General features: G+C 42.7%; 2 protein-coding genes across 2 annotated transcripts in view; one reads left to right on the plus strand and one right to left on the minus strand.

The window, feature by feature from the left end:
• DOCK5 (dedicator of cytokinesis 5) overlaps nt 1-1972 on the plus strand; it is a 105358-nt gene extending 103386 nt beyond the window's left edge. The window contains exons 46-52 of the mRNA XM_018565790.1: nt 36-119; nt 322-459; nt 552-691; nt 809-962; nt 1058-1208; nt 1397-1509; nt 1782-1972. Of these exons, the coding sequence (XP_018421292.1) occupies nt 36-119; nt 322-459; nt 552-691; nt 809-962; nt 1058-1208; nt 1397-1509; nt 1782-1877 (876 nt within the window). The 3' untranslated portion in view covers nt 1878-1972. The remainder of the gene's footprint in view (nt 1-35; nt 120-321; nt 460-551; nt 692-808; nt 963-1057; nt 1209-1396; nt 1510-1781) is intronic.
• A 2205-nt stretch (nt 1973-4177) lies between these two features.
• LOC108794701 (progonadoliberin-1-like) lies at nt 4178-10850 on the minus strand. Its single transcript, XM_018565788.1, has 4 exons — nt 10821-10850; nt 7477-7621; nt 5779-5865; nt 4178-4270 (listed from the first exon to the last, which is right to left on the minus strand). The coding sequence occupies exons 2-4, from the start codon at nt 7618-7620 to the stop codon at nt 4229-4231; spliced, it is 273 nt and encodes a 90-aa protein (XP_018421290.1). The 5' UTR covers nt 7621; nt 10821-10850; the 3' UTR covers nt 4178-4228.
• Nucleotides 10851-11395: the final 545 nt, after the last annotated feature.

The following is an 11395-nucleotide window of genomic DNA, read 5'->3' on the forward strand; positions in this document are numbered from 1 at the left end:
AGTCTCCATTTTGTTCCTTTTTATTCTGTTCTCAGGCTTTCTTCACCGAACGCTACCAACAGGAAAATCCCTCAGACCAGGACAAGATTGAGCTGCTCAAACAGCTAATTGCTTTGCAGGTTGGTGCTTTATCCTCCATTATTAACAATATTATTCCAAGGCTTTGTGCTGAGGCCCACAAGAGCTCTGGAACCCTACCAATGTAGCATGATATTCCACATTTATCAGTTACTGCATGTCTATGGTACCCATCTTGTGTAGTCCATTCCTTGTGTGTTTTAGTAATTGTTCTTCTCTGTCTTTGACTGCTAATTCTATTAGATGCCACTCCTGGCTCAAGCAATCAGAATACATGGGGAAAAGCTAACCGAAAATCTACGGCCTCTTCATGACCGGCTGGTGTCTTGTTTCCGAGATTTGAAGGGGAAAGTGGAGAAATTGTATGGGACCATAACACTGGTTAGTTGGCCAAGTAACTTTAGCTATGAGAGTGTCCCAAATCTCTAAGATAAGACTGATCCCTAATCCCAGTTTTCATTGTTCTCCCACAGCCCTCCAGTTTGACAGATCGGAAGCTGAGCCGAGCTGGCTCTGTAGTGGTTCCATATATCACATCGGCCACACTAAGAAGATTGTCCACAGTTTCCTCTTCTTCTTCAGGAAGTGGTAGCTCTAGACCAGGATCAGAAGGGTAGGTAGTCTCTCATCCTTTACTGTTTTCCACAGGAATTGAAAGAATAACCCACATGGAAACGGTTGTATTGATGTCTGTTAATACTATACAATGATATATTTATCTTATCTTCAGGTCCATTCCCGAACCTGTTCCTCCTCGTCGTGGATCCCTTATTTCACGACTAGATGAGCATGGTGACCGGGAGGATGGAGACAACCGACTAAGTAAACTGAAGCATAATGTGAGCCATTCACAGTTAATCATTGAGCGCACTAAGGAGAGGGAGGTAGGGACATATATACTTTGCATGTATGGGGTGGACCAGGAGAAAGAATGCATGGCTTCCATTTTTTAATGCTAGTCTTCTATTACATTGTGCAGGTGAAGACACAAACCCTTCCTGCCAAATCCCAGCGGCCTAAGAGCCTACAGCTCACAGATGGACGTCTGTCCCTTCACACAGGTTCGCTAGGCCAAGGGGCAACACCATTGACTCCTTCCCCAATTACTCCTAAAACGCCGCGAACCCATAGTAAGTAGATGATTTTATGTTCCAGGTTCCTTTTCTCCTATTGTGCAATGTATAAAAGATAAAGGAAGCTAAGTTCTCATGTGAAGAAGTTTTTCCAATACACAAATTTTACTTAGCTCTTCCAATAACCATTGAAAAAGTGGAGGAAGTAAAAATGATGTAAGTGATGTGGCATTCTGTCTTTCCAGGTTTCCCATCTCTCTCTATCCATGGTGATATGACCGCACAGATAATGGGATCTCCTCCACCTCCACCTCCTAAAAGCAGATCCAATGAAGGCAACCAGCGACTGTCCACAGAGGTACGTGAATGTCTCCTTGCAGCTCACTTTGTCATTTTAGCCCTCATTCACACGGGTCCGGCCGGCCCGTTCAGATCCGTGCTATGTGCAGGGCCCTATCAGGCAGCTCCCGGGGAGGATAGGCTGCTGCATGTAATCACACTCGGCACCTGTCCTTCCTAGGAGCGGCCCGATACGGCCGTGCGCGCAGCACGGATCTATACGGGCCGGCCGTTACCCGTGTGAATGAGGGCTTCCCCTTCAAACATCCTGACTTTGAGTGTCTCCACCAGATTGCTCCTGCAATGCCAAGACGCGATGAAGGAAAGCCACCAACCCCACCTCCAAAAGCTAGGAAATCGAGTGTAATCCATGAACCTGCACTTTGATCTTCCAAGAACTTGTTAGACCATTTATTAAAAAGGGAAGACTGGAGAACTTGTGAATTCATCTAGCCAAGACTTCGAAGACTAGATGACTATCCATCTACTAGCTAACCAGTACACCTTTTAAAGACCTGTATCTGCATGGACACACTCCATAAAAGTACACATGGAGCAGTAGCAGGTGATCTGGTTACTGGTCTCCAAAGGATATTACTCCTCAAGAGAGGTACAGATGGACCAGAGAGACCCTGGCAACAGCATTCAGAGCACTCCTCAAAGCATTTAAGTAGAGGAACATATGTCTAAATGTTCATAGCTAAATTGCATTATGTATATACAGATATCAGATTTATTTGAAATGGAACACATCAAACCACTGTTGATCTCCTTTATGCCTTTTAGCCCACTGCTTTAAGACTCAATCAATGGGGAAGGTTGAATGAAACTGCTGTAGGTATAAGTTGTAGGCACTTTAAGTTGACTTCACATACCAGCAACAGCCTCCAAATCCTTCCTGCCACAGCCAAATTTCAAGTGAAGATGCCCATCATAGTGATAGGCCAATCGGAATGTGTGTAGGGGGTGACCCTAGGCAGCAAGCGATGGTACTACTTAGTGTGAATGCTTTGCCTGCCTGAATGGGAGGTTTGGAAGGTTTTTGCAGATATGTGCAGGCACCCTCTAGGCACATAATACCTGCAGCAGTTTTGTTTTTTTCTTCTCCCATGGAAAAGTCTCTTTAAAAGGGTTTTTGTCTTTCAGTAAAAAAAAAAATGGGGAAATTGTTTCAGTGGGAAAGTAATACCCAACTGCCCTTTGGCATCTTCTCATTCCAGCTCTGTACGGCAATATCTGTCTGTCTTAATAACTATGCATGCCCATTCTCCCCAAAAACCTGAATCGGCTCAGAAACCCAAAGAAATGAGCTGATCTTCATGATTCCTTTTGGTTATTACTTACCCATTGGAGAGAATTTTCATCTTTTTGAAGCGGAAAGGCCCCTTTTATTATTTTTTTTTTTTATATATGCCTCTCATGCCTAAATGTTTTTATTACTCTTGTACAATGTAGAATTCAAGAAGAGAAACTTAAATACATGTAAATAGTTCTATCCGAGATGACTATGCATTTGTAAGGATTGTTATGTACATTTAAAAGGCCAGTAAATCGAAAATATAAGATATTTTATATGAAAAAGCTACTAATTTCAGTCACAAATATACATGAAAATCCTTGTATAGAACCTGAGATATATATGTTCTACTCTTTGTGTGTATTGTGTGCTCTGTGGTCTATTAATTTAAAGTGGAACTTAAGTCAAAACTTTTAGGACAACCGGTGGAAGCTTTAGAGCCTTTTTCATGGTTTTATTGTCCACATTAACCACTTGAAGTCCGTGGTGTTACACCCCCTTCCCATCCAGGCCATTTTTCAGTATTCAGCGCTGCGGTACTTTGACATTTATTCCGTCATGCAACGCTGTACTGAAATGAATTTTATACTGAAATGAATTTTATACCCTTTTTTGGGGACAGATAGAGCTTTCTTTTGGTGGTATTTAATCACCACTGGGGTTATTTATTTTTTAATATATTAAGGAAAAATTACGGAAAATTAAAAAAAAAAACAGTTCCCCCTATATTAAATTCTAAAACATTTATTATTACCCACTTTTTTTGTAAAATATAAAAGACGGGGTCGCGTCGGGTAAAAAGACACCAAACATGTCAAGCCTTAAAATTGCGCATGCGCGCGAAACCTCAAAAAACTACATTACCCAAAATTAACCATAGGCGACACTTTAAAAGCTTTTACCGCTCATCAGTTTAGTGTTATCAGTGATTGATGGCCAAATGATTGCTCTCACTACGACGTTTGTGACGATATGTAACATGTGTAGCGCAATTGTAGTTTTTGCGCGCTAAGTTTCCAATGCAGCGGGACACATTCCAACACAGTCACTGCAGAAACAATGTAACTCGCATGTTCACAGAAATTCATACAAAGAACCTACAGGATCCATTGCAGCACTTTGTTTGTGGACCATGGGATATACTTCTGCCTACAGGCACAGAAACTGGGGGCCTGCTCCTAGTGTCCCATCCTCCTGTATGTGGCAGTATTACCCATTCATAAATATCAAAGTGTTATATGACTCAATTGAGAAAGGGATTTAAAGGATCATTACAAAAATCCCTTTTTTTTTTTTTTTAAACAGAAAAATGAAACCGATTTGGTACTATGAAGTTTACACTCTGCTGCCAACGATCTGGTGGTGATAAAATAGACATGACACAGTGTGGTCTTAGCTTCTGCTTTATTGAATAATTTCTTATGATAAGCTATTGCCAACATCAAATCTTCTTCCTGGCGTTATCACCCTCCAGCCAGTTCATCTGCAAAACATACATAGAGAGTTACATCCATGAAGTGTTTTCTAGGACATCTCATTATGAATCAGTCACCCCGCCTGCTAGGAATGAATGTAGTGATCTCACTTAAGGTGCCTTGGCAAAACGTGATTGTTGCTTCAGGTGCCGTTTAAAGACCACACCACCTGATAAAACCACCTTTGGCCTTTCCTCATCCAAAAGGCAAAATATTGACAAACGTTTGAGGAAATTAAAACTTCCACGTTTTCTCACCGCATCGGGCTACATGAGCTATAGCAAAATGTGTATATACAGGTGAAACTCGAATAATTAGAATATTGTGCAAAAGTAATTGCAGTAAGTGCTGCAAAAGGGGCCCAAACCAAGTACTGAGTACATATGCATGCTTGTACTTTTCAGAGGTCCGATATTGTTCTATGTACAATCCTTGTTTTATTGATTGCATGTAATAATCTACTTTTTTGAGGTTGTGGATTTGGGGTTCTTGGGGTTTTCATGAGCTGTAAGCCATAATCATCACACTTATGACAAATCACGGCTTGAACTATCTTGCTTTGCATGTAATGAGTCTATCTCATATATTAGTTTCACCTTTTAAGTTGCATTAGTGAAATAAATGAACTTTGCACGATATTCTACTTATTCGAGTTTCACCTGTATGTTCTGCCCCCAATTGTTCTCTAAATAACAAGAATGGTCCATGCTCTGCCCCCCAGCTTTTTTTTTCCTATCTCTAAAGAACCAGTATAGCCAATACTCCACACCCAACATTTCTCTGTTCTGCCAGCAACTTTCCTATAAAGAACATGTATGGTCCATACTCTGCATTCAACTCTTCTCCAGAGAACAAGTATGGTACATGCTCCACCATCAACTTTTCTCTTAACAAGTATGGTACATGTTCTGCCACCAACTTTCCTCTAAAGAACAAGTATGGTACATAATCTGCATCCAACGTTTCTCCAGAAAACAAGTATGCTCCGCCCCTAACTTTTCTCTAAAGAACAGGTATGGTCCATGCTCCATCTAAACAATAAGTATGGTCCATGCTCTGCCCCAGCTGCTGGTGTAAGCAAAATATAACACTGTACCTCCATGTAGCAGAATTCCAGTTTTGTGCTTTTTCCCCCCAATACAATATAATCTAAAACATGCTTTGGGATGAGTTCTAGCCATGGAAAATAATGGCCAGTCTGCCCTATCTCTGTCTTTGCCTTGGCTCATGTGTTGGGCAAACTTCCACTCCAAACAGAACCTTTGAGAAGTTGGGGCTGACTGGTGCAAACCACCCTGATAGATTCCCTCAGTTTGCTAAGTGAGCAGTTACAGACTTTGGTTGTTATTTCCCTGCGTGAGCTAGTTACAACAATAGCTAGCAGAAACTGTGAAAGATTAGCCCTGGTTTTTTTTCCCGGGTCCTGTTTGTGTGCCAATGGTGCTGCCAGCCCTAGATCTACAAGAAGCTAGAGTTTGCATACATATTTGAAATCATCTGTGACAACCACACTTACCAAAGCCTCTCTGACAAGGCTGAGCCTGTTCTGTGGGATGGAGCATTCCAAGTGTTGAGGTTCCATGAATGAGACTTCATTTGGCACCTTAAATGGAGAAATGACATTGGATTTCATTTCATATTTTCTGGACCTAATCTGGGCTGTGGGTATAATGCAGTAATTAGTGACTGACTGCAATAAACTTATATCTTGTTGTCGTGGTTTACTGGAACACTTAACGACTGATCTTTTCATTGCTGTACTGAATGACTTGGAGTTCCAAGAAGGGTGACTAAAGGCATCAAACATCAACTGGGGATCTGACTCATTGAGATCACTGCCCAACCTAATAGTGACGTGAGAGAAATATAGGAACTGCCATTAATGATCTCCTTCTTGAGATGAGTGGTGGTGGTTATACTTTACCTCCTGGCTTTAATAGGCCCTTAGTCACTTAACTGAACAGGATTACTGTCCAGGAAAGTCCTTATCTGCATACCTGCCCATTTACTCAAACTATTGAAGTGTGACAGAATGACAGTCAGGCAACTACCATTTTTATAAGGAGAACTTCTATGGTGGCCTCCATAGTTTTCTACAGCCAGGTTTCTTATAAAGATGCAACATGTTGGTTAAAGTGGTTGCTTCATTTTCAAGAGAGAAATTAAAACAGACTGACTGAGTTTCTTAGGCCTGTGTTGTAGAGCACGGTAGTGTGTTGCATTGCCAAAAGTGGTGGAAGTCTGATTTTTTATATGTTAGGGTGTGTTGGCACTGAAAAAACCTAAATGGGCCCTTAAAGTTGCCTGATGATTGGCGACAGTTTTGAAAATACTTTGTAAAAGCTCTTCAGTGTACAAAAGCCTGTATGTACAGGGCCCCAGAGCAGTGGTCATCAAACTATGGCCCATTAAACCAACATGCAGGCCTTTCTCATTGCAAGCCAGAGGAAGCTATGGAATGTACAGTAGCAGCGGGTGATGGGCACTGAAAGGAAGAGTGTTCCCTGCACCTGGCAAAGTATCTGAAGCATTGGGGAACATACTAGTCATCTCCTGCCTGATGGCACCTGTATAGTCCTGGTTGGGACATCATCCAGTAGCAGCATGGGACATGAACTCTACATGGAGGTAAGAACCACTTAATAGCAATGGTCCTGGTTGTGACATCATCCAGTATCATCGTGGAAAGTGAACTCTATATGGAGGTAAGTGCCACTTAACATCAATGGTGGGAGGAGAGGGATTTGTTCCAAACTCTTTGCCCCCCAGTGATGGGAACTTTACCTACCAGTGACATAGGGACATTTATTACTTCAGCTGCTGTAGGGGCATTTTCTTGCCTCTGACTGAACTCTGACATCAGGACATATTTTGCTCCTACTGGCCATAGTGCAGCTCACAAACAGCCTGATGGGCAGTTAACTGGCTCTTTGTAAAGGTTGAGTTCTGCTGCCCAGGAGTAAAGCTAGGGTTACACTAACAATGAAATCTCTTTGCTACTGAGAGATATAACTACTCCTTGGCAGTTGGGGCAGACTTTAATGTGCTGCTAAGAAGATGACTGCCAAAAGGTAGTCAAATATCTTGGTAGCAAGAAGATTTAATTGCCATAGAATTTTGATGCTCTGGTATGGTTACTCTTTGAGATTTATATCCTCCCAGGACAGAGATTGAGTTGACTTGTGATATATTATTTAACCCTTAATATTGTTACCTCTGAATAGGAATCCTGGAGACTTTCAACTTCCCGTTTTCCACCTGGCCGTAGTCCATAAGACCAATGCTGAGCTTGACTCATATGAGAAGACAACAGGAGGGCAATGACGAGGAGTACACCTACTGTTCCATGAGGGCTCATACTACACAAAACAAAGGGAACAGCTTATATGTAGAAGGCACCTTCTGCAAAAGACATCCTTCTTGACATGTGTTCCTACTGGTGGCATTGCTGCAGCATCATCCACAAGAAGTATAGTCTAAAGGTGCCCATACACTGCACGATTATCGTACGATAATCGTATGCGATCGGTTTTTCGTACGATAATCGAGCAGTGTGAACGGAGACGTGCGACCGTTTCTACTGTACGGTCGCACGTCTTCTGTCGAACCAGCATGTTCGAAAACCAGCCGGGAATCGTACGATTCTCGGCTGGTTAGAACGGTGCTCGGAAGACAAATGCCGAGCGGGCCGGTGTGCGCACGCGCACACTGCCCGTTCAGCATTGCGGTGATCGAGAGTGCGATCTGCCTGTCCAAGATAGGCAGATCGTACGTTTTTTTTAATCCCTGTACAACCATCGCAAGACTAAAGTCTTGCGATGGTTGTAGAGTGTATGGCCACCTTTAGGCTGATCTTAGACAACAGACGTCAGGTGGACATTAATGCACAAAATGACCATTGACCCAAAATAACCAATGTCCATTGTCTCCTGCTTGGTGGGTCTATAGACACATGCTCTATGACATAAGCATGTTTAGGACCGGGGACAACCTCATAAGGAAAATAAATTGCGTATTTAGGTAAGTAAAATTGGCATGATAGTGACAACTTTGGCACACCAAACAAAATTTCGCCCACCTGAAAATGTATTTTTCACAATGAAAGAACAAACTCGTACCAAGCAATATAACTGGTTGATCCCATCTGCAAAGCTAACCCCAGCCTCTCCCTTGACCCAACCCCTACATAATCCTTACTCCTAAAATGAAATCCATAAACTAAATCCTTCAGCCTGAAAAGAATGCTTAGTTGTGAACATCACACCAACACCTATTATCAGATTGATTCTAATACCGATATCTTTCATATAAGTGAATCCCAGTTTATAAGCCAGTCCATAATCCCCTCTAAGACAGTCGGCACCAAGACAAGCGTCCCCATTAGAAGAGTTCTCCTCTGTTCCTGTTCTGGTGAAAACTGTGACATTTTGTATTTCCTAGCAAAACAGATGACAAACGCACTCATCAATTCGTCACCACACGGAATGGGCTTTAAACAGTAAAATATCAAAAAGTTTTCCTGGCACACTCACAAGCTAGCATGTAAAAAAACTTGTCTCACACTAAGGTTAAAACCAGAGGTTTGGATACACGTCTTCTGCTGAAAATGTGAAAGCCGCACAGTCGCGCCTAGGCACCTCTTATAGTGCGGTCCTAACTGTAAACTATCAGAGCCTCCATCTTGGAGCACATGGGGCAGAAGATAAAATTGGGTGCAGGTTTGTCAGGAGGAAGCCCAACCCCCTTAAAGGCACAGAGACGCACAAGGGATCTAGCTTGTGAGTGTGCCAGGAAAACTTTTTGCTATTTTACTGTTTAAAGCCCATTCCGTGTGCACCTTACTGTAAAGCTGGTGACGAATTGATGTGTGTTTGTCATCTGTTTTGGTGCAGTGATGCATGGCTGTGCGGCTTTAACATTTTCTGCAGAAGACGTGTATCCAAACCTCTGTTTTTAACCTTAGTGTGAGAAAAGTTTTTTTACATGCTGACTTGTGAGTGTGCCAGGAAAACTTTTTGTTATTTTGTATTTCCTATCACATTCTTTGACGATGGTTAGCAGGACGAATAGAGAAAGTGATTGTCCGCAGCAGATACAGACAGCAATAAAAATCTGACAGTGGTCAATTCAAACGCTAAAATCGTATTAGTACCTACCTCAGTTTTCAAGTCCTGAGACCTATTGATGGCTGCATACATATGGTTATTGCCGAGTCACTTTCCAGCCTGCATGTCTAGTGAATTGGGATGAGCTCAAGTTTGGACCGAACCCGGTCTGACCCTGAGCTCCTCTGGATCCAGAAAAAGCTCCTCCTGGGCAGGGAAGGAATCTCCCACGGGGCCAAGCTTCAGTATCTTGCTAGTCGGCCCCGCTGGCTCTCAAAACACCTGAACAATCTGATTGGATGCCGGCATTGGTCAGGTGTTTTGAGAGCCAGCGGGGCCGACTATTAAGATACTGAAGCTTGGCCCAGCGGGAGATTCCTCCATCCACACAGTTTAGCGTAGATGGAGGAATCTGTTGCACTTTTTCCATCTGACCATAGAAAGTCTGCAGATAATCTATAGGTGTATAGCCAGCTTTAGGTTGTTGTTAGACAACAGAGGTAAGGTGGACATGCATGCACAAAATGACCATCGACCCAAAATGTCCAATGAGCGCTTGGTGCTTGGTGAATGACATCAGCATAAGCATACGGTGTCTTTAAAAACGTGCAGCTGCGAGGTGGGGAATTCCCGACCCACAGCTGAGCTGATTGAGTGGAAGTGCACAAGGCACTTCCTTGTTTAGAGGAGCTCAGGTTAGGACCGAACCCAGTCCTAACTTGAGCTCATCCTTACCAGTGAATATCTTGATGTAAATCTTTGCATCCACCCTTACTCATTCCCTGTATGTTTTCACAATGTCTTGTATACAATGACAATAGGTATCCTATCTTATATGGATACAATGTACTGGTGGCAAAAAAAAGTATGCCGTCATGGGTATGGGCCAGGAAAGGAAATGCCAGTAGGTATTTGCCATTTCCTTGGTGCCATCATGAAACCATAAGCAGTCACAGGGCTTTGTAGACACAACTTGTTCCACATTTGTGTTATAATATCCATTAGATTTAGCCACTGTTCACATCTGTGCACCAGGGGGTGTGTAAAAATTGTGTGTTCCGCAGTGCACATAAACATGCTGTGGTGTTATTCATGCTTTATGGCACCCCAAAAGTGACTGCCAAAGCACGTGTATTGTAAAATGCCAAAACCCCAACATACGTTTAAAAAAAAAAAAAAGATGCACACACTTTATTGGGGTGACTGTGGTGCATTGGGCAGCTCATTCACATGAATGGCTTCCGAATTGCTGCGCACCTTAACGTGCGTAAAATGTGCACACCCGGCATGCTATTGCACATACACAGGTGGGAACCAGGGCTTAGCCTTTCCATTACTAGGATGCCAGATTTGCCAAAATGTGTGTCCTGATCTACAAACATATACTCTACTAGTGCTCAGCCTACTACACTTGTGCTCATGGTCTCCCCTATAGTCTCATGAAGTGTGTTACCTGTCCGGCAGGAATGGCTGCTCTCCTCTGCGGTCGGGTCAGTTGGCACTTAGCAGATATTGTGATGTCTCCTATTTATGTATCAGAACAAACACGTCTCTCGCAGTGTGGGGTTGTACAATGACAGTGTAAGTACACAGCACCCTGCTGCTTAATCTGGATAAAGTCAGCAGCGGGGGAGAAATTATACATCCATTAGCCAACTCTTGTCATCGGAACTTGATGTCTAACGTGTCACAAGCTGTATTTGAAATAAGATTCATATGTGTATTGGGGTCCATTCAGATCTGTGCGTTGCGGTACCACGCAGTAAAATGTGCATTTGACCACAAGGCAGGTCCTCAGTGCTATTCATTTAGAAAGGCAACTCAATGCACAACTACGGTAGTGGGCAACGTACATGCCGTGCATTGTTTTGTGCTGCATTCATAAAATGTCCTTTTTTCACGCATTAAGGTGTATTGTCAGCAATTCAAATAAATGGGCTGCTGTAAAGTAGTGCACCTTAATGCATTAACTCAATGCATAGTGTCTTTCTTGCTTTGCCTTAAAGCTGAACTCCGGGATCAGCAGAT

Source organism: Nanorana parkeri, unplaced genomic scaffold, assembly GCF_000935625.1.
Source record: "Nanorana parkeri isolate BGI_ZX_2015 unplaced genomic scaffold, ASM93562v1 scaffold887, whole genome shotgun sequence".
Classification (NCBI taxonomy): Eukaryota; Metazoa; Chordata; class Amphibia; order Anura; family Dicroglossidae; genus Nanorana; species Nanorana parkeri.